Below are 24,064 nucleotides of genomic sequence, written 5' to 3'. Positions count from 1 at the left end.
AACCTGACCCTATTGTTCTGGACTTTAACCAGTGGTTTAGAACATGTTTTAAAGCCTCTGCCTTTACATTCGACTCTTGTTTGAAGACCTTTTTAATACTGAATTGCGGAGGACAACAGTTCTTCTTATTCCCCCCCCCAGGATTATTCTTTCCTGTAATTTCCAGCTGTGGTTACATCAATATGGCAACACAATCCACTTTTAGTGGTCTGGTGCAACCTCAGCCCTGCTTTTGCTTATTAACCACTCAAGCAATATAAATTTTAATAAAAATATCTGCGGACAACAACAAATAGTGATTTGGTCTGTCACTCCAAGAGCAAATGTATTAAACTTAATACACCTAAGAATAAGCAGGAAAGCCTCCATCTATTTGAGAAGCTCGAACCATGAAATGCTTGTCATCTTCTTGAAAACTGACCGTGACAGTTGATAATGCCCAAAAAGGATGAATTCAACTTTGCTTTCCAAAAAGCGAAAGAGAAGGCAGCTGGGTTTACTGGAATCATCTTTATTTGACATTTCACGATTATCAGAAAATTGTGTGTGCGCATCAGTGAACATTATTTAAAAATAACAGATAATATGAAACTCAGATATACACAAACAACACCTCTTTGTGGATGTCATCTGTGGCCAAAAAAAATAAGGACAAAAACAGAAAAAGAGCAATGTAGTTGCAAAGCTTCAGAACATTAAAGCAACTGATATAGTGCAACAAATACCTTTCCATTCCTCTTAATTTAGTGGACAATGATGATTACAGTGAGAAGGAAAGTATAGTGACTGAGGCTCTCCAACTGATTGCTGAAACACAAACCTGTGCAAAAAGAGCTGATAAAACATCTGGATAATACTGTCAAACTGAACACTTCAAATCAAATCCATCCTTAAAAAATAAATAAATAAATAATCGCACATCGTAAAAAAAAAAGGAAAAAAAAGGGCAAATTCTACACCTTTATGAATGCCATCCTGGATCCTTATGTGCAGGTAACATCGCTACTCCTCTAAACAGTAATACTGACACAGAAGTACCACAGAAAATGATGATGAGGGTTATAATTTCTGTTTGGGCATCCTGGTCAGATCTGACTGTTCCAAAGAAGGAAGGAGGGGAATGATTGCAGAGTGCAAAACAGTTTGGCTTCCACTTCTTCTCCATTTGTTTTTCCTCTCTTGCCTGGATCGCTCCTCTCATCCCCACATGAAAGCTCCAAAGGGAACCATCATGGCCTGGCCGTGGCTCTACTCCCTGAAACATGGGAAGCATTAATAGGTCTGTCGCTGGCAACTTACTAACACTGACGGCGATGAAAGAAACCAATCATCCCAAAATCGATACAGCAACAGGAACACCGGCCTTTCTCGGGTATATACACTCATTTTCCACCACAGAAGGATTTCGCTTAATAACACCTGCAAATACAACACTCACCTCTGTTTGTGGCGTAAACCGGGGATGCAGGAGAGGAAAAACAAACACCCTCCGTTAGGTTCCAGCACCGCCTGACCAGGACGCATCTTCATCACAGCATGTAGATGATGTAGGAGAGGAAGACGAGGCCCATAACGGCGAAAAACATCAACACCAAGATGTCCACCATGATGGGAGCTCGGTCGGAGACAGACTGTGCGGATGTGAGGAGAACACGCAGCACAAACAGCGACCTTACCACCGAGGGTAGAAGATCGGCGAAGATCGGAACAGATCGGAAGAACTCGGAGAGCTCCACACGCCCCGCCCTACACAAAAAGCGAACGTGCAAGGGGGAAAAGAAAACACGTGTGATTTTCTAACCCGGAGTGTTGGCTTTCAGGCACGTTTGCCCAAGAAAGGCGTGTTTGGCCTCCATGGATGACTTCCCCCAAAATCTTTACTTTGTTACCAAAAGGACAGTTTGTAGCTTTAATCAATAATAAGTCAATAAAGTCTTAAGTCAGGAGAAGCAAGAGAGAACATACAAAGAGTAGAAAAAGTCTATGAGTGTAAATAACTGGGGTCAACCATCCAAAGCAACGGACAGTCGCAAGAGAGGTGAAGCAGAGAGCGTAGCCAGGGGGTGGAGACGAGTTTCAGGGGTGATTTGTGACAGAAGACTAGCAGGCGATGTTGGTGACCTGCTATGATGTATGGTTTTGGAGATAAAGGCTTTGATAAAAAGACAGGAAGCTGAGCTGGAGATGGCAGAGTTGAAGATGTTAAGATTTTCATTGGGATGGCCAAGGCTGAAATTAGCACATCGGAGGGACAGCTCAGGGTGGGCGGTTTGGAGACAAAGAGGAAAAGCTGAGATGTTTTGGACATGTGCAGAGGAGAGATAGTGGATATACTGCTCAAAGGATGTTGAATATGGAGCTGTCAGGCAGGAGGAAATGAGGAAGACCACAGAGAAGATTCATGGTTGTAGTGAAGGAGGACATCCAAAGGGCTGGTGTGACAGAAGTAGAGAACCTTCCACAAGTTGAATTAGCTTGATGGGGTTTTCTTATTTCTCACAAGATCAACAACAACAATAGCCAATCAGGATGTTCCACATACCACAACTGAACCAGTAATTCTCCCTGATAACTACATCGTTTTGACCTTTTCCTGCTTTATAAGTAAACTGGCTTCAATCAAACTATGTTCAAATCTTGTTGCCTAATGGAGCAGTAACCATCCTCGTTGAAGATCCCTTTTAATCTGCACAAATCTCCCATTTACCACATTTTCCCCCCATTATGCTTGAAAGAGGTCATCAAACTCCCCCCAGCATGAATGATGAATGAATGATGAATGAATGAATGAATGAATATGAATGAATGAATATTCTTTATTGTCATTGTCACAGGTACAATGAAATTGAAAGATGTCTCTGGTCAGTGCAACATCACAAAAGATAAATACTTAAAAACTATAATGATAGGATATAAAAGATAGAAATACATATAAAATACAGTATTCTCATACCGTAGATACACCCAAGCAATCCAGGCCTAAGGCCCCATACAGACACTCAACATACGACCTAGTTGATATATCACTCAAACAATCAATCACTCAATCAATTTGTTAGCGCATCCAACAAAACATGTCTGAAAGCATTCCAACATCAAGGGCACAAATGACAACAGGGGCAATGAAAGTCATCTACTTTTAGTAGCATTGAGACATGATATTGCAATTGGGTAGAAACTGTGTTTGAATCTGTTAGTCCTTGTGTATGTTGTTCTATACCGTTTACCTGAAGGCAGCAGTTCGAACATGGAGTGTCCAGGGTGTGAGGTGTCCTTTATGATGTTATGGGCTCTTTTGAGGCAGCGGGAACTGTGTAGGTCTTTCAGTTTGAGGAGAGGGCAGCCGATTGTCCTTTGGGCAGCGTTGATTACTCCCTGGAGTGCTTTCCTCTGAGCCACTGTGCAGCTAGCGTACCATATGCCTATGCAATACGTTAGTATGCTTTCGATGGAGGCTCTGTAGAAAGACACCAGCAGTCTCTGTGTGATGTTGTTCTTCCTAAGCACTCTCAGAAAGTACAGTCTCTGTTGTGTCTTTTTCAGTAGCTCAGAGGTATTCACACTCCAGGATAGGTTTCCCTCTATGCTGACTCCCAAGAAGCGGAAGTCTGCCACCCTCTCCACACAGTCGTCGCTGATGATTAGTGGTTGGATTTCTGTCTTGTGTCTTCTGTAGTCAATTATGAGTTCTTTGGTCTTTTTCGTGTTTAGGAGAAGGTTGTTATCCTTGCACCATGAAGACAGCCGCTCCACCTCATCTCTGTAGGCAGACTCATCTCCCCCAGATATGAGCCCCACCACAGTAGTGTCATCTGCGAACTTTACAATGGCGTTGCTCTGGTGGGCAGGGGTGCAGTCGTGTGTATAAAGCGAGTAGAGCAGTGGACTAAGCACGCAGCCCTGTGGCGACCCAGTGCTTAGATTTAGGGCTGGAGATGTGTAACATCCCACTCTCACTCTCTGTCTGCGGTCAGTGAGGAAGCTATTGATCCACTTACAGGTGCTGTGAGGAAGCCCTAGGTCTTTTAGCTTGGCGTCCAGTTTGTATGGAAGAATGGTGTTAAATGCCGAGCTATAATCCACAAAGAGCATACGCACATAGCTTCCTTGCCTCTCCAGATGTGTTAATGCTACATTGAGTGCTGTTGCTATGGCGTCCTCTGTCGATCGGTTTGCTCTGTAGGCAAACTGGTGTGGGTCAAGGCTGCTGGGTAGGGCTGCTGTAATGTGGTAACGCACAAGTTTCTCAAAGCACTTCATCACCACCGGGGTTAGTGCCACTGGTCTATAGTCATTTAGGCTAGAGATATGAGATTTCTTGGGCAAGGGTATTATGGTGGAGGTCTTGAGGCAGGGTGGGACGTTTGACTGTTCAAGGGATTGGTTAAAAATCCTGGTGAAAATATAGGCAAGCTGGTCTGCGCAGTCTCTCAGCACACGTCCTGGTACGCCATCTGGGCCGGCTGCCTTCCTCGGGTTAACAGCCCGCAGGGTGCGCCTCACTTCATGCTCCTCCAGAGTGATGATGGTACTGCTGCTGTGGGCTGTATGGTGTAGCTGTTCCTCTGGGGCATAGGGTGCAGTGACCTCAAAGCGTGTGAAGAAGATGTTCAGCTCCTCCGCCAATGCTGGGTCACCTTCAGCCATACCTGATTTGGACTTGTAGTTTGTCAGCTGCTGGACACCCTGCCACACCAGCCGGCTGTTCTTACTCTCCAGGTGGTTCTCGATCTTCTTCCTATAGTCCGCCTTGGCCTTCTTAATGCCTTTTTTCAGGTTGGCTCTAGCCCTGCTGTAGCTCTCCCTGCTTCCGGACCTGAAGGCGCTGTTCCTCTCTTTTAACAGCTGCTGGACTTCCCGGGTCATCCATGGCTTTTGGTTGGTGTAAACCCGGATCTGCTTGTCTACTGTGACAGTGTCTATACAGTGTTTGATGTAACAGAGGACACTGTTTGTGAACATTTCCAGGTCTTGATGTTGGAAGATATTCCAGTTGGTTCTGTCAAAGCAGTCCTGTAGCTGTTGAGAAGCGCCCTCTGGCCATGTTGTTATAGTTTTAGTGATGGTCGACGCAGTTTTCCTGATTGGGGCATATGCAGGAATTAGGAGCAGGGATAAATGGTCAGATTGGCCCAGATGTGGTAAGGGTCTTGCCCTGTAGCCCTTCTTGATGTTGGAATAGACTTTATCTAAGGTGTTAGCCCCTCTCGTGGCACACTTCACATGCTGGTGGAAATTAGGGATAGCTGTTTTTAAATCCACCTGATTAAAATAACCCGCTATAATGTGCACTGCGTCAGGATATTTATTGAGTTTATTGTTGATGTTCGTGTGCAAAAGCGCTAGTGCCACGTTAGTATTTGCATCTGGCGGTATGTAAACAGTTGTTATTACCACAACAGTGAACTCCCGTGGAAGATAGATGGGCCTGCATTTGACAGTCAGATATTCTATGTCCGGAGAACAGTGACGGTCTATGATCACTGTGTTTGTACACCAGCTGTTATTCACGTATATGCAGATTCCCCCTCCTTTTCTCTTACCGGAATTGTTTGTTCTATCCTGGCGCTGTGCGGTGTAGCCTGCTAGCTCAATAGCAGAGTCCGGGATGGACTGATGCAGCCAGGACTCAGTGATTAGAAGAATACATCTTTTCAGTTGTCTCACCTCTCACAAATAGGTTCAGAATTTTCCTTTTTGAGGTCTTTTGTTTTTTTAAGCACTTGAAATGAAGGCAAATGGACTTCTTTCTGCTTGTGAAGACATTTTACTTCCCATCCAAGTGGCTTCTTTAGTTCTAGAAACTAATGGAGAGTCTTGGGTATTTTACCCCTTGTGGGATTGTCTCCATTGAAGAGATCCTGAGAGTCACCATCTTTGTCATTGTGAGTTACATGAGCCCAGGTGTGAATCAAGGTAGGTCATTACTGTCACAGAGGCCAAGGTGTGAATCCCTTTGGAGACACTGTCCTACCATGTCATGTTGGAAATAATTAAGGTCACATGGGTTATGGTGTGAGTGGGGATTGAATCACCTGGAAAGGGATCTCCAGACTGTGTTATAGGTGACTGATGACTGGTGCTCTAGGACACCAGCAGTCTAACAGCGGTCATTCAGTGTGGACATAAATACCCTCCTTTATTCCCGTGTCCTCTCTGCTTTAGCTGAAGATGTATAACTGCGTTGTGTGACGTGTCACGAGTGGTTCTTTGGTCTCGCCCGTGTAAAAGTCCAAACGCTCCTCAACACATTGCACAATGTACACTTGTGTTGTTTTGTCTCGTCTTGTGTTGTTAGGTCTGAAGCACACTGGGCTGTTACGGTTCTGAGTTTCTCTGACAGACCTGCCAAATGAGGGACAATATTAATCCATTTCTCCCTGGTTAGGGCATCTCCACAGATTTAGTGCAAACCCAGTATGGTTTTAGATATGGAAACATTCCTGATTCACTTCTTGAATGGTGAGAAGGGTGCTTTGCAGTTCATATTTAATAAAGCTAGCAGTTCAGGACCTGCCAGATTCTCAAGGTCTTAAATTAGAGACTCTGAGGAGCCTGTGTTATCAGTTATGCACCAGTGTTTCCCACTTCTTTTGAATTCTGGCTGGAGCCGGTTTTCCCTCTTCTGCAAGGGGAGTGGTGAAAATTGTTGTATGAAATACTGTTTCTTCTTTTCCCACGTGGAATAGCTTGAATTTATTAGCACAAGCACGCTAATGAAGGTCCTTTAATGAACCATTTTGAGACTTAGAACCAAACCCCCAAAAGACTCAGCTAAACATATTACTTCATTAATCAGCACAATGGTTTTTAGGTATGACAACATAACATGAAAAAGTTTTCCTATTTAGCAATTGTCCTTTTTTGCATCATAAATTTGTAGAAGCGACATAATGTGACATTTGCTGAAAAAGGGCCTTGCACACCTATGTAGATTTTTACGTTTGCGTTGCTATTCATGTGTCCAAGTGAAGAGACTGTACAGACAGAGCAGTCTTGAGAAAAAAAATGACATTTTATTGAATCTGCAGAATCATAAGTACAATTTGAAGTGCTGTATCAGGGCAACAGGAGATGATATCAGGTCCTTAATCTGAGGATGTATTCAGAGTGTTGAATACATGTGTATGTCAATATGCATATGGTATATTTTTTTTTATTTTAAAAAAATAACAAAATTATATCAAAAACAATTTAAGATGGAATGCACAAAAACTGGTCTGAATGCTAAACCTGCAATTGTGGATTATATGATTTCACTCTGCAAAGTCTACAGTATATAACCAGTATCATAGAAGCAGGGAATGATTCATCAGAAGAGCAGGAGCCTACGATGAAGGCTGGAGGAAAGAGGGACTGCAGCAGGAGGTTGGACAGCATAAGAAGACAGAAACTGAATGGAAGCAGGGTTATGATATGAAGTTAGGGTTCAGTAGTGATGCCAGAGCAGAGGAGCGGTATTTGGCGCAAAGAGGTTAACTCCTGACTAAAATCCAGGTCAGACAAACAACTTGCCGCCTCTCACAGACTGGGAAATCGAGAGGATCGCCACCCTCAGTCGCCCCCTCTCCCCCCAGCCTCGCACGCTTACATCTTCGCACACACAGTGCCTTAACAAATCCATCCTGAGCCACACTTAAACAATACTGGCTGTCTTTGGCCATTCCCCCCCTCCTTCCCTCATTTCATCCACACCACCACCTAACAACAATCAACACACTTGAGATAAGTTTGGACTGGACGCAATCCGGAATCTACCAGTGTGAGTAGTTTCGTTGATAATTAAATTTGAGCAAATGCACCATCAGCCAGGAACAACAATCATTTCACTCAAAGCCAAACCACAAAATTCCTCAATTTACCCCAGAGATACACACAACCGTGAGCTCTAAACCAGCTTTCCGATCTAGCGTCTGTTTTGCAAATATCCTGTTGTCGAATAGAGATTAATGCAAAATGCAGGAAAGATGCTGTACAGTGTGTTCATTCGTTCTCATTTATTAGAAGATTAGAAGAGTCTTTTTTCTAATTCAGTGACTTTTTTTTTTTCCATCAGCACTGTCACAATTCATGACATTAGAGAGTTTGATTGTTCAACACCAACTGACAACGTGCATCAACCGTGAGTCAGCTTTTAAAAATCACAGAACTTCTCCACATTCACAAAAATATTGAAACGCTTTTATCTGCAGGCAAGCCACTTCCCAGAGCACCGTGACCTGTAAAAACAATTCCCCCTAACTTACATTTATGATACATATACAATTGTACAATGTCATCTAGCTACATAGTGAGAGCCTTGTTTCACTTAATGAAGCCGAAATCCCCTCCCTCCCCGCTCCCCAGCTCCACTGTAAGGATGGCCCCACCCTGATCGCTCATGTCTGTGACAGTCACAGTGCATCACAGGAGAAGGAAACTGCAAGAAAAGGGGAAAGGTGCATAAGGTCAGGGGCCTGTGACATTATTTACACCACAGAGGAATGGCAACAATAATGACAATTACACGTGTTATGGTTTTAACAGAAATACTGTGTCGCAGTCTTTCTGTGGAAGAGCCAGCAACGCAAACGCTTCATTTTACGCTCAAGAACCAGTTTCAACATTTAGCTGCCAGCGAGCGGTGGCTGGCTTGTTGTTGGGATTGGCCTGCCACATGTGCCGCCCTGGCTCAGGTGGCAGCTGCCTTTAAAATGAACAGAGCATACGATAAAAATCAACTTTCAGGTGTATTTTAAATGATTCTTTTTCTAAATTCTCCCTTCTTTGAAGCTGCAGAACAATGAAACTGTCTTTAACAACAAGCAGTTAGCGCTGTCCTGAAACTCCAAGTAATTATCCCATGACTGATCTAATACAGTGACTACAAGAGTCTCCATAAATACTCCTTTTCTGTCTTGCAAACTGAGTTGCTGGTTTATTTATTAAATACACAGATCTGTTTTTTTTTTCTCAAAACAAACATCTAATAACAACAAGGACAGTTCAGGAAGAAAAGAGCGAGAAAAATGACAACATCTACCACAGCCATAAAAAAAAAATCTCACATTAAATGAGAAAAAAAAAAAGAAAAAAAAAAAAGACTGGAATGTACTCTTTCAAAAACGGTGGAATGAATTTCAAATAAACGATTCACAATATCGAGTTGTGCTTGGCCTCGTCTTTTATAAAGGATTTCTGTGATGGTGATATTTTTTTTTCTTAGCAAAGGGGAAGAGCCATTTCCCCCCCAAAACAGCTTAATCTTGATCACCATATCTTTGTGATTCTCACAGGACTGAAGGCATTTAGGCTGCAAAATCAGGAATAAACGTGTATACTGTACATGCAGACGTGTGTTCAGTGTAACTGCAGGAGAAAGACTGATGAAGTCCCCTAACGTGTCCCTGATCCCTCCTGTATCCAGGAAGCCTGTGTAAGGCTCAACAGGAGGTGCTCTACAGTTAGGTCATTATTCCAGTTTGACAACAGCACAGTGCTGAACATGAGGGTGCCTACTTGAGCAGACTGGCGAGATGTGTGTCCATCTATAAATATATTTAAAAAACCTCTCTGTTAAGACTGAAAACTGGCTGACTGATGCAACAGCAACAGCGTTGGAGGTTAAAGGAATGTACTCAAGTGAAAAAAAAAAAAAATCACTCTAAGACAGACTGAGATTCTATACACTGTTTTTCCAGTCTGGCCAAGATCACGCTGCAAAATTAAAGAAAGAAAAAGACAAATGGGCCCATTAAAACGCCACTCAAACACACTTTGAGCTAGTTTCTTCACTGAATTGTGTCTGCAGGTTTACTCACTTCAGGGATATCTTTTTTTCAAAAAACAAACAAACATTTTCTTCAGTATTTTTGCATGTTTTAGTGGTAGGATTGCTAAGTGGCGTAGCTAGGATGGAGCTGTGTGACACGGCACGGACCCCTGACATACTGCAATGAACTGTGAATTCATCTTTGAGGACTTTCCATTCCCACTTGCAGCTGCATGAGAGTGGAGTCAGGATGGGGACAAAGACAAAGAGGATGACGAACATCCAAATAGAGAGACATTAGCACAGACGGACGAATAGAGAAGCAGGCAGGCAGATAGACAGACAGAAGGACAGACAGCTAGATAGAGGGTGTGTGTCTGTGGCTGGCGAACAGTGAGAGCAGAGCAGGGATGTAGAGGGGGAAGGGGTTCAGGGTCTCTCAGGGCAGGTTAGGGAACAAGAGTAAAAATAAGAGAAAGCGGCGCTAAGATGAGATGGCACTGGGCTTTTCCTTTCCTACTTTCCCTCCCTTTCTCTATCTCCTCCTTTTTCTCTCCCTCTTTTTCTTCTCCTCTAGCTCAGATGGCCTCCACGTAGTTGGCAGGCAGCATGCCCTGCTGGCCGGTACGCTCCACGCGGCCATACATCCAGCCTTCATCAATCTGCTGCACGTCTACGATCACATCTCCGTCCATAAAGGAAACTTCATCCTCATCGGCGGCAGAGTAGTCATATACTGCCCTGTATCGCTTCTGTCAGCAAAAAAGAATGAGCTTGGTTAGTTTATAAACGGTTACAGTCTGCTGACAATGAGCTTAATCATCTTGGAAAGAATGTGTTTTGCTTTTGTGTTATTAAATTACAACAAATCTTCTGATTCTTGTTAGGTTTTGGAATCGGTGAATTTAATTAGAAGAGTGAAGGACGTACCCCAGCACTGGGAGGCGGGGCAGCGGCTGCCTGGCGCACTGGTTCAGGAGCAGGATCATAGTGGTAGTTCTGAGTGGCTGCAGGCTGCTGGTAACCACCTGGTGAAGGAGTACAGGGATAATGAAGGAGTTAGAATCATAAGCAGTACTACTTATAATTGGTGCTTTAACCTACACAAAAGGTCATTTATGGCAGTATGCGGCTCTGTGATTTTTTTAAATCATAAGAAGTAGCATCAAATTCTGCTACCTTGCAAAGTTTTAAGAGCACTTGCCCATTGCTGTGGCAAGGATTAAGGAGGGTGGGATCACTTAATACACAAAATATTTTAATTATTATACAAGCTCAAGATGTTTGCATACATTTTGTTTTAACTACAAACAAAGTAATAAAGGATGCGAAAAATAAAAACAAAACACTCTTAATACTTTAGTCAATTTGTTGTTGCTAACGTTATTAAAGAGTCACCAGTTCATCTTTGTTTTGGTGCCACTCAAACACATGTTACCGTTTAAAATGCATTTCTTCTCTAGCAGTTCTAAAATGAAGAGAAACTGTCTTTTAAGAAGCGAGAGACAATAAAAATATTGTGTAAATAAAAGGTCATTTTGTTTGTACAATACCATATTTGCATAAAAATGACAGAACTGTAATTAAATTAAAAAAATCTCGCTTAACAGGTAACAGTATAGTTAATATAAACACAATACCTATTAAAATGTTCTCCTGTATAAAATAATGGGGTCAGAAATGACCTGACTTGGTTACGCACAGTAGGTTGCACATACATAAAGTTCACAACTACACAATTCAGGTACACGACCCATAAATAATTAGATAAATGACTATAATAACTAATAAATACGTGTAGGAATATTAAGACGCAGGTTTAAAAAGAAAAAAAAAAAAAGCACTGAGAAAAATCTGACTACTGAACACTGAGAAAATGTAAAAAGCTCCACAAAGGCTAAATTCAGAAGTTTGTAAACATTGACTCAGTACAGTCTATAATTAGATATTCATTTCCATGTATTTTCTATGCATACAAGCTGTGTATTTATTGTTTGTTTGTGCAAAAGCTCTTTTACAGTAAATGCTAAAAAAAAAAAAAAAAAAAACCTACATGGCAAGCCAAGGCACGCATGCTCTTGATTCACAACCCTCTAAACAATGACCTTCTGTGTAAAGGTGTTGAACTGGCACACGAAATACAAATAGCAGGCTGACTAGTCATTCCTCTTCCTAATGCTGAAAGCACTGTTCTGACATAACTGCTCCTGTTGTTGTTTGCAATTATTACTGCAAAGTTTCTGTGTCTGAGCTTCAGCAAACAATTGTTTGACTTGAGTAATGAATAAAAACAGATTATGTACAATTATGATTTCAGCTGTGATTGTGAAACAGAATTATGCTTGCAGTAATGTAGTCATTTATGGCTAAGAAGATTAAAAAGCAGAAGAGTGCAGTGAAGAACTTGAGCTCCTATAGGCTCTGGGAGGGAGGAACCAAGCGCAGACAAGCCAAGAAAGCTAAAGAAAAATGTAATGCTTTTTGTTCTCTAGTTCATGTACATTTTCCAGCTACACAGATATTTTTGTGGATTCAGACAGTGCTTTCTTCACTTCTGCCTTCTACTTCTCTGCTACATTTACTAGTAATTGCTGGTCATACCTGCACTGGGGTTGCTTGGCAGATGTTGTGGACCCTCTCCTCCGATCTTCTTCTTCTCAAATTCCTCATGGTACTTAATCTGCAATGCACAAACACAAACAGGTCATTCATGAAGATGAGGAATAACGCACCTTCTCTTAGGAGATTCAAATCCTTTCAAGTCTTTTCTAGATTCAAAAAGGACTTGTAGTTTGCACAGTTCCTTTTCTATCCACCAGGGGTCTCCCACTTGCTCTCTAGCTTCTCAGTGTCTGTGGAGATAGGTGGGGCGCACTATTTGCAGCAAATGCTCAGGGAAGCAGCTTGATGTTGAGAGGAAATGACATCTCAGGTACCGGAAGCAGTGTAAGGACGTAGGTGTATAGCAACGGCTTGTTGACACATCAGACAGGTGAAACATACACACAAACACACACCAAAAAAAAAAAAAAAAAAAAAAAAAAAAAAAGAGCAGAGGAGGAGTACAGAGAACAAGTCACTCAAATCCCCGAGTCTTACACACTCGCTTGGAATGACAGAGCAAGACTCAAAAGGAACTACTGAGAGGAAAAGGAGAAGGGTGGGGTTGTATGACTAAGCATATGAAATGGAATCAAGTTTAAATTAAAGTACTACAGTCTCAAGTGTAAGTGAATAGAGAAAAAATGGATTTTTTTCATTCTGTAAGCCATACGCTGAGTTATAACTGAACAAAAACAAAAAAGCAGCACAATTAGATGTTTAGGCAGACTTTATGACCATTTCTCCAGCCAGTGCGACAAAGGCTGTGTTCAGTGTTTCAAAATCAAACAGGCAGCACTGATGAAACAGAAACTGAGTGACTGCTCTATTTAACCCGTCTCCTTATTACCAGACTGATAACAGACTTACTCAACAGTTCTTCGGTCAAGATTTACAACCCTGTATTCTGTTCCCGCTTATGCCCCGGCTCAAAGAGCCCACTGTGCTGCTGGCGTCAGTGAGGAGTGTATTCACCGACTGGATAGAACGACGGAGTGTTTGTGTAAGGACAGTGAAGCGAGTGACTGGGAGAACACAGTGGCTATTCTCAAGTGCAATATGCTAAGTGAGAGTGTGTGAGAGAGATTATTTTAGTTTGTTTTGAAGAAGCAGGTTGAACAGATGGTGTGTTTGTGTGTGGATTTACAGGACTTGCCCTAGCTGCTGCTGAACTACCCCCGACCATCCCCCCTGATTCATCTCAATCTTTGCTGGTGGCAGGAAATATAGAAGGATGGACCGAGAGATGTGGCAAAGAGAAGGGCAAAACAGAGATGAGACTAGAAGAGGGTTTATTGCACTTTGTTTTTCAGTGTCCAGAGAAGAGAAATAAAAGACACTAATGTTCATCTGCAGTGGCTCCTTTATGATTGGCTGTGAATGACAAATTGATTGCAAGCAGAGGTCTCGTTTATCAGCTTCAACTAAAGCCACTTCACGATGCGCTTAAATCTATCCTTAAACAGTGAAATTGTGGCTTGTGTGCGCGCCCATAAACGCATATAATATATGTGTTTGTTTTCCTGCTTTGCTGACTTCCTTAATCTCCAACATGCAAGATCTTCATCACATGAAAACTGTAATTATCCATCACCCTCCACACCAATTATGCCATTAGCGAGGCCAGTGCAGAGCTCGGTATGTATGAAGAGGTGTCTTTGTTTTGTCAGTTTGTTTCACATAGAAAGAAAGGTCTTTGCAGCTGACTTAAGCAGATTGGGGGACACAAGGTGAACAATATAAACATTTCTACATTCCTGTTGTGTATTTACAGAGAAATGGCAAATCAATCAATAACAGGGGCAGAGGGAGAGGAAAGTGAAGGTGATTGGACCCAATGAAAAGTGAATGGGAGAGAACTCCTTTACCATGTATAAAGAGCAAGTAAGAGGACAAAAAGATTTTAAAAGCAACAGTATACAAAAAAAAATTGTAGAACTTGAGATCTTAATCTGGGGAAATTCTCTGAGGCTTGAGCTGGAGGAGGTGAGACCAATTAGGTAATGTAACAGAAAATGATGACAAAAAATGTGCCACGTTATTCTGGTGGCTTCCAAAGCTTTCATTTGAAGCATAATGACTAAGCTTTAAAGGAAATCAAGTTGTTTTTTTTTTGTTTGTTTTAAATAAAAAAATAAACCTTGGCTTTAATTTTTCACATTTTCTGCCACTTACTTTCTCTACTCTGCTTCATCTCCAGCACTCGCTAAAGGTCATGTAATACGTGTTTAAGGGCAAGTTATTACGCGCTGAGATTATTTCTAAAACAGTATCAAAACACTCATCTGAACAGAGATTGTAAAAATGCTAATAAAATAAAAATGTGTTGTTGTGATTACAGCCTGGCGTGGCACAGACAGCTGTCCCCTGGGATTTACAGTTGCTTTGCAGATGCCTGTTTTCAGGATTGGTGCTGTTGCTCCTTCCTCAATATAAATTGCTACATTTTTAACAAATTATTTGTTTTGCTTTCCTTGTACAATTTTCTAATTTCCCATGCTGCACTCAACAATCATGGCATGCTCAGTTGCCTAGCAATGCTTATCCATTAGTAAGAGACATTTTGATAAGCAGGCTGCCATATCTTAAACCAGCGGTCCCCAACCCCCGGGCCTCGGACCGGTACCGGTCCGTGAGTAGTTTGGTACCGGGCCGCGAGAGTTGAGGCTCAGGTGTGAAATGTATAGTTTTCAGGGTTTTTATCGGTTTTCAGTGTTATTTTGTTATCGTTTTTATCGTTAACTCTGTTTTCGTGGGTCTTTTCACGTGTGTTATGAATAAATCTTTTTTTTCGGTACTGGTACTAGTTTTATTTTGTTGTATTTATCCGCGACACCTTAAAGGCCGGTCCGTGAAAATATTGTCGGTCCGTGGCGCAAAAAAGGTTGGGGACCGCTGTCTTAAACCATAGATGACTAGATTAGATCAATAGATGCATATAAAGTGGTATTTATTTTAGTGTGACAGAAGATGAATAATTACGGGAGTTGTAACTGAAACTGGTAAGAGTAGATGACTGACCAACGTGGAGAACCTAGCGAGTTAAGTACCACAGTAGCTGTCTCAGTAGACTCCGAGTGTGGAAAACAATTCAGACTAAGTCAAGTGAACTTCGGAGTGGACTAACTGAGTCTGGTGGATTCTCAAGATTCTCAAAAGTCTTTAGACAACGAGGTAATGCAGAAATATTGATTTTTTTTTTTTTAACCGTATTGGCTGATCTTAAATCTTATGTTGTGGTAGCCATTCACAGTGTCCTCACTCAATAACTGGACCCATTCCAAACATTTTGGTCCCAATTAAAAATTTACACCCAAAAGATTAAAAATGCCACCGCTTCCCTTTAAAGCAGTGAAATCAGTAAATCTTAAAGAACTGAAGAGCCGTTTGCTGAGTACTTCATGTAGACCAATCATTCTCCATAGAAGAAATCCTCAGTTCAATATTGGCAAAGAGATTATAGTCACACAGGGAAACTAATCAACACAGAGCAGACTGGCTTCATACCAGGCTGTCAGGGTGGGGGGAAACGCAGAAAGAGCTCCAAATATTCAGTCTGCTTTATTATTAAGATGTTGAGAAATAAACAAACAAGTGGAGTGAATGGAGTACTTGCTTTGGTGACGCTTACATTGCTGATTTGGTCCTGCGTTTTCTTAATTCTTTGCATCTCTGGTGTGTCTGCGACCACGCTGAAACCCTTCCCTTTATTCTTCTCAAAATCCTCCCTGTAAAGAACCTGCACAACAAAACAGGATCGTGTTAGAAATAAAGGCAAGGTCAACACGCAAGGCAAATTACATGTAAAATGAATTATACATTGACATCAACAGTTTCAGTTTAGCGAGTCAACAAGGAAAATCCAGCAAATGCAGTGGAAATGGTTATTTATAGATGCAGTGACCTAGATTCTTTCAACAAATCATATTCAACATTTTGAGGATTCATAATGGAGACTTGGTATTTTCCTGCACCTCTGAAATCAATTTACAACTCATATATAATTGTAAAAAGTAACAAAAAATTAAAAATCGTGAAATAAAATTCTTGGTTTTGCTAATGTCAGTGCTGAGTTTTGCTGAACTAAAGCTTTGGGTTTATAAAATTCTTTGGAAGGAAGGAAGAAAATTCTTTTATTGGCAGCTCGATCACAGCTCAACCACAGCTCAACAACATGCGATGGACTAACATGATAATGTTGACAAGTCGTCTCTGGGAAACTGACATTCGTTTATATTTTGCATCTTCTTTTTTGGGTATTTCCATAAGAAGGCTAGCTGAAATTTAAACAAATGTACCAGATTCTACAACAACAGCAGCCCAAATCTACACACTGCCTCTGAGGCTGAAAATTCCCTTCACACCACACATGATTCGGGGCCCTGCATCCAGAGGAATATCTGAATATGGATTATTTTGTGATATGTTCTTGAGATGGACAAGATGTTTCACATTTTTTCCTTTTTTCAGTTTGATATGCACAGGAAAAGCACCCAAAAAATTACAGGACACAATTATCCGCAAACTGGATCAATCACATAAACTACTAATTATAGTTTTATGACCATTTAATTGTATTTGTTTACTTATATCTCTCACTATAAAGCATAAGCTTGACGACAATACAACAAAGTTGCTTTTGGCCTTTACTAGTCAAATTTTACGTTTTCTGCAAATTCAATAATCTTGTACGCATCAAATAGGCTCTCTGTTTGTGTTGTATGCACAAACTGAGTAGGGTTTGCCCTGCATATATTGCTTTGTCTTCTGTGGTGACGTTAACTTCCTGCCTGCTTGAGTGAGTGAAGGCCTTACATGCAGGACGTGGTAGTAACCATATATGGTTAAAATGAGAGGTACTGTGCAACAAACAGTGTCAGCGTGTGTGTGTGTGTTATTTTCCAGCCTTCCCACCCTATTCTGACCCTAAGGGGCAGAGAGGAGGAAACGTCCTGCCCATGTAACGTCAGATGGGAATCAGAAATTACAAAGCTCTCCCTCACTGCTACACCGTGGGTGATCACTCAAAGCCACAACCACATACACCACTTAACAAACCTGAAACAGGAAAACACGTTTTATTTCTGAACTAAAGCTGTAACACATTTTAGCGCTTCTCTCTGTCATCTTTTCTGAGAATTTTAGACTCCACCCCCCCACACTGAAACTCTGTCCCTGCCTCCATGGTGACTGCACTGATTTCCTGCACTCCTCCAAGACTGAGGGCGCCTGCTTGCACAGTCCATTACCAGGAAACAAAGCTTCACCCTTGCATCCTCTCCCCCAGATATCCACATAATGCCTGACACTGCTCAATACAGTGACCAATCCTCCCTCTCATCTCCCGGAGCCTTGTGATGACACAATGTTACTGTGATTCACAGCTAATGTGCGCGAGTGCGTAGGTGATGCGCTGTAATTGGTCCATATCTGCCGTCACCCTCGGTGTGACGTCCACTGAGAAAATGAGGCAAAACTATAGCTGATCCTCGTTCAGTGAGGAATTGTATACAGCTTTGAGGCATGCACACACAGATAAGAAGATTAATGTGACCTCGACCCATCTTTGTCCCTCATTCCTTGCTCTTCTCTGTTCAATATGTGATCCCCCTTATGTTTTTTTTTTAATTTCTCAAGCCTGTCTCCTTTGTCTTTTGGGATCTATGCAACAGCTTCTTCTCCTCCAATCATACCTCTGCTTTCTTTCCCCACCCACACTCTGCTCTTGCTGTGCTCCTTTTTCATTCATTCATATTTCACTGCTTCAACGGCAATAGTCAGTCATCCCATAGAGCTTGAGCTTTTCCTCATTATAATCTTTCTCGTTGCTTCTATTTGCATTCCACCAGCCTTCCTTCCTAAGGGAATTTCACTTTTATCTCTTACTCTCTCACCACACACTCCTCCCTCTTTCTGGTTGGTGCCGTCCCGTCTCTTCTCATGTGCAATTCATAGCTCTTCCTCTCCTCCTTCCCAATTCGTTTCTCTCTAGTTTTTTTTCTCATTTTCTGTCTTGTTTCTTTCTGTCTTCCCCCCACAAAGTCTAGTAATGAGGTGTGACAAACCCTGCTACCATAGCAATAAGGTTTCGTAGCAACGCAGTAGCGGCAGCGTGGTGGTGGTGAGGGGTTAGACAGTTACCGATCTCCACAAACAAACCTCCCCTCAACTTTAATTTGATGACACAGAAACACCTAAAAAGTGCCCTTAAAAACACAACTTTAGCTCAAAAGATTCAGCAGTTAACAGGATGTTTTTTCTTTAAGGGTGTCTGCTGAACTGACAGCACAATCAACCCCTTCAGCTAAAAAACACAAAAACGTCTGCACGGAGGTGACAACTTTGCTAAAGGGATTAAAAAAAAAAAAAATCTTTTTGACAAATTTAAGGTTCATGTGTTTTTTTCCCCCCCTGTCACAAATCATATTTTCCTGTCCACTGTGACATTAAACTGCAAATGAGGAGAAATAAAAGTCACAACATCCCACACTACTCTTTGTCCATCTCAACCTCGATAAAACTGAAATTCCTGCCCCCAAAACTTCCACTGTGGAAGTCGGTGGTTAAACTGACCCGTCATCACCAGCAAAACTTTTCCTTTTAACTGAGAAAATCAAACCTTTACCGTCACCCAAAAACTTGGGTGTATACAGTTTTTTGTAGCTCACTTTTCACATGTACTTCTCAGTGGCCAGACTTCTCCTTATACAGCAGACCCGCGAAGACCTTATTCCTTGATCATTTTTCACATCCAGAGGCACTTCTAAGGTTGTTGCACCTAAATCTACAATTCATCAGTTCAGCTGACTCAGTGGTTCATTTTCAAACACCTGCTGAAAACTCGTTTTATATGGTAGCCTTTCTTTAAACATCGATTTATATCATAAATAAGAATTCATGCTTGAATGCATCTCTGCATTTACTGCATTTAAGGCACATTTCTGATGTTTGTGTTTCATTCAAATCATGAAGCATGTTATAACTGTTAAGAAATGCTATAGAAAAAAAAAATGATTAAAATTCAGCCATGCACTAGCATTTATTATATGGATCTTATTGGATACAGTAAACAATTAGCATAACACTCTCTCAGTATTATGGAGTCTTTGTGGGGGCTGTTTGGATGCACAATCCATGTAGAAAAACACCATCTGTCCCTTGATTCCTCAGTCATCCCCCTCCCCATATGACCGCTATCCAAACCCCTATACTCTGCAAAACCCCCCGTCACATCCACACCCCACTCATCTCTAGTGTTTGACACAGACTTTTGGATAAGATATGGATATGCCCTGCCTGCCTCTCTGTACAGCGCTCTCTCTTCTACAACAAGCTGCAAAAACAAGCTTCTCCTTCAGGTTTCCTGGTGGATTGTGTGTCGTTTTCTTTCTCCAAAGTAAAGAGGCTTCAACAGCTGTACCTCTCACATAGTTTTTTCTAATTAGAGACTAAAACTGTGCTGAAAGATTTGTTCTAATCTTTGTGTACGTCTGAATTAATGTGTGTTGTTTTTTGTGTTTTTCTGTGCTTACTTTAGTGGGCGTAGACAAGTTCCTGGAATTCTATTATACAAAGCCCAGACATCTTACTATTATTTGGAGAAGTGAAACTGAAAATGACAAATTTTAAGGCAGTGGAATGCCTACTATAACAAGTTTGTGGACAGAGATAATATTTTAAACTTACTCTATGATTTGACATCCAAAATTAACTGCAAGCAGTTCAAGAGGAAAACAGTCTTTAGCGAGCACAAATCTCCCCGACTCTCTATTCTGGCTTTCTCTTTTCTATTAAGGCAATAAGGAATGACCCAGTTAAGGAGGATATTTTGGTCAGTGGGGTTTCTTTTTTTTTTTTTATAACATATTATAATTCATTTGGGTGTTTGTAATTTTAGCAACTGCAAGAACAACCATAGTGTTTTTTGTGGTTACAAATTAGACCAAGATAAGCTACTAATTGCAGAAAAATAGGAGCAGAGAAACTGGGTAGCTCAGTGAACCCTGAGTGTTGCTGTACAACAAGAAGTATTCAAACTGCATTAATAATTTGGTGTGGTTTTAAAAGTACAGGAATGTTGGCAAATTGTATCCACATCAATATGATACGCTATAAAAGCGCAAAAATGTAAGTCCATATAATCCAGTTTGTAACCATCATAAATGGTAAACAAAAGGCTATAACACATGAACACTGGTGAAGGGGAATCCTCAAACAAGCAGGATATTAAAAAAAGGCCTAGATACTACACCTTATTTTCTCCCCGTTTACATCCTTCTACAAACACACTGAACACTTTTAACCTAGATGTTTGGAAACAACTGCACGGACAGCGTCCAATGCAACAGTTTGCCCTTCTTGAACCAACTCACTTTGTATACTGCTAAGCTAGCAGATTTTAGCATATTTGTTTTAGTAATTTACATTTGATATGAATAATTTGCAAAATAACTAGTAACCAAAGCTTCAACATAAAGGTAGTGGAATCAATTATCTTGCCCACTTTAAACACTGCCAAGTGGGTATCACTGCTAGAAAAAGTGAGGTTGACTATAGGTGTCAGCCTCCAGCCTAATTTACAAAAAAAGAAAAAGAATCAGCTAAATTTAAACTATTTAAAATAAGCAGTTAGTCTTTTGTTTAGTGGACATTCATGGGAGCATGTCAAACGCTGACACAATACGCTCATGCACCCACCCAGCTGTGGTGGAAGTGGACAATACACTAGACAGCAAAAAAATAAAAAATAAAGATGTAAGGGAACAACAGAAACAGCGGTCAGAAAAAAGTGGGCAAATTGATGTGAACTTTGTTGTAGAGTGTTTTTTGACATGCACTGGATGGTGGGTATAATGAGGTCCTTGAGCAAATGAGCTTACATTCAGTATTACAGCCATAAATGTCGCAACGTCTTCTTGTCTAACAAGACTTTTTCTCTTCAAATCTCAATAAAGGGAAACTGAAATTCTTGCAAAACACATTTAAGCAAGGCCCCTTTTCATATGTTCCAGTCTGTACATCTTTTGATTATAAATGCTGAGTTGTTTCTGTTCTAGTTTGTCTCAGTTTTAGTTTGCATGACTATGGGCCTCCCAGCTTCAAATGTGTTACTTGTGTCAATTTCATGCTTGATTTCTCAGGGCTTTGTTTTAAAGCAGTGAGCATGCAGACGGACGCTAAAATGGAGCAAGACAGAATGTAATCTGAAAGCTGGTCGTGTTAGACTTACTACCAAGTTTAACCATCATTGAATTTTTAAATTAAGCATACTTTTCTACTGCCTCTTATGCACAAACACATGGCACAGTGTTATACTCGTATGTTGTACAGCTGAAGTTTAGTTCAGCAGTGAATATTATGGATATTCCCAATGGGTTACCTGGCTCTGTATCTTGCTCTGCTGTTTGAGGCGGAGGTTCTCTGGAGTGTCAGTCACACAGGTGAAGCTTGACTTGGGGTAGTGTCTGTAAAATAAACACAGAACGGCAGAGATTGTAAATACATAGTAGACACGCATAGGCAGCTGCCAGCTTCCACTGAGACTCTCACTGTGACGCTCAAGACTAGAAAAACAGCACAAGTCAAGCAGTGTGCAGTCTGTGGCCCCACTCTGGGGTCATTTGTTATTCAAGGTGGTCCTGAGGTTGAGTTAAGAGCCCCTGCATACAAAAAGCATGTCAGTATAACACACAACGCTCTGTCAGTGAGAGCCAAGGTACTCTGAGAAAGAGGAAACTAGGTGTGGGCTCAAGGTTGCAATGTTTTGTGGCGAACCATAGCAGGTGTGGAAAAAAACCCTGACACATATATGCACATATAGGCACACTAGAGGAACAGCATGCACCCAACACAGCAACAGAGTCAAAGAGATCATGGGCGAGTGTGAATGATGTCATAAGCAGCTCCTTTCAGCAAACCGCAAAGGGACCATTTTTCCCCCCCTCAACTGATTCTGGGAATCTTCTTGGCAGTCTCAGATCCGTAACAACCATCGGAACTCCAGCTGCTTAGGAGAAAATGCTCTGTTTGGAAAACATACAGCAAATATAAATACTGTTTTGGTCAGCATAAGCATGCTCACATGCAGCACACCAAGCAAAAGCTGTTCATTACATACTTACATAATGACTACATGAACTGCAATCACTAGTTAATGTGTGCATTTGCGTGTATATGTGGCATAACTCAGTGTTTTTATACACTGGAGGCTTCTGAGTACAAGTAGCCTTCAGGTCCACAAATAATTGTGCCTGCCAGTTCAGTGTGGTCCTTAAGGCTGCAAAAGAACATGGCAGTAGTCCAGCAGGAGCGGAAGAGCCCAAACAGCTTATCTAACTGCTCATATGAACTGAAGTTCCCAGCCTGCCTCTTAGCACTGGGTGACCTCGAAAAATCTTTAACCAGTCTTCATGCCTCTGGGTAACCCACTTAGGCAATATGTTTACGTTTCCTTGACAACAGCTAATTACAGCATACACCAGCTAATTTTAAAAAGGGACAATTTTGGAGAACGGGAAGTAGAAAAAAAGTAGTCAGATCTGGACAACAGCAGAAACTGGAACTGGAATTTCAACCCAAACAGCGTTTCTGTGTCCATCTACACACAGAGGTATACGGCTCTCAATTTCCTGAAGCAACATTTATCTACACATTTAGATGTAGTGGTTTGCTATCCTAGCACCTAAGGCGAGGTGAGCTAATCAAATCATGCAAATTAAAGTACACTTTCACTGCTCTCGGACATATAGTGATAAAAGCAAAAAGGCATTTTCCTATAGAAGCGCACTAACCTCGTTTGTTTATCGTACACAAGCAACTCACAGCTGAGTGCATACATTAATTACCACATTAAATCCTAAATTAAGGAGCAAAAAAAACCTTGTGGTCTAAAGGGAAAAAAGGCCATGGTACTATTGCTCTAATTTTTTTTTATCCATCAACAACGTTACAGATCCTTGACCCTATATAAATAATTTTTAAAGAATCTGTCCTTTTAATAGCAGTACTTTGTACATACTAGCAATTTTCTGTGAGTATGCTAGTTGCACTGACAAATGCCTATTTGTATGGAGAAAATTTTTTCAAACTGGCTGCTATCAAGCATCCCTACAGGTCATTTTACAAGCAATCTATCCCTTAAATTTGTCCGGGTATGTGTGCCTTTATCAAAGCTGGGAAACTAATATGTGCTTTTTGTTTCTAAAGCTGGGCGTGTCTAGTTTGCAACTGATCTGTGTTAACTGTGTTTATGTCACCTTTGTATCTGTAAACTGTTGCACTCAAGGGCTATTAAATTTCAGATACAAGCTTAGTGACTCAGTGAGATCTGAGAGGTGTGTGTGTGTGTGTCTTTCTGTCGGTGTGTATAACCAAGCTTATGATTCTGTGCAAGTTTGAGGCTATGAATGAGTCAAAAGAACACTCATCTGTCTGTCAGCTTGTATAACAAGGTAATAAGTCGCAAACGGAAAGGGGTGACACATGCACAAATGCTAAACAGGGAGTGATCAAAATGGAGGGGAGTGGGGTAGTCAGGAGGCCACGCATGTGTAATCACACACACACACACTCAAGCTGCCTACTGTGATGGAGGAGAGGCCTGTTTGAATAGTGGAACCAGGAGATGCTGTGGCCAGCTTGACCCTGTGAGACCTGGAAAGGTTGTAATGAATCATTCAGCAAGAACATTTCATCTACATTTACACAGCATCC

The 24,064-nt window shown here is 41.4% G+C and overlaps 1 protein-coding gene across 1 annotated transcript in view; it reads right to left on the bottom strand.

The window, feature by feature from the left end:
* Window positions 1-7,031: 7,031 nt before the first annotated feature.
* The window catches only part of lasp1 (LIM and SH3 protein 1), a 31,855-nt gene continuing 14,822 nt past the window's right edge, over window positions 7,032-24,064 (bottom strand). The window contains exons 3-7 of the mRNA XM_085351799.1: window positions 21,732-21,816; window positions 15,984-16,091; window positions 12,353-12,431; window positions 10,682-10,779; window positions 7,032-10,503 (exon numbers count right to left, since the gene is read on the bottom strand). Of these exons, the coding sequence (XP_085207925.1) occupies window positions 10,330-10,503; window positions 10,682-10,779; window positions 12,353-12,431; window positions 15,984-16,091; window positions 21,732-21,816 (544 nt within the window). The 3' untranslated portion in view covers window positions 7,032-10,329. The remainder of the gene's footprint in view (window positions 10,504-10,681; window positions 10,780-12,352; window positions 12,432-15,983; window positions 16,092-21,731; window positions 21,817-24,064) is intronic.

The sequence above is a fragment of the Diplotaxodon limnothrissa genome, linkage group LG4 (assembly GCF_057381915.1).
Source record: "Diplotaxodon limnothrissa isolate DT_005_m linkage group LG4, D_limnothrissa_male_GT1.1, whole genome shotgun sequence".
Lineage (NCBI taxonomy): Eukaryota > Metazoa > Chordata > Actinopteri > Cichliformes > Cichlidae > Diplotaxodon > Diplotaxodon limnothrissa.
Note: the sequence above shows the minus strand (reverse complement) of the source record. Positions and strands in the feature narration are given on the sequence as shown.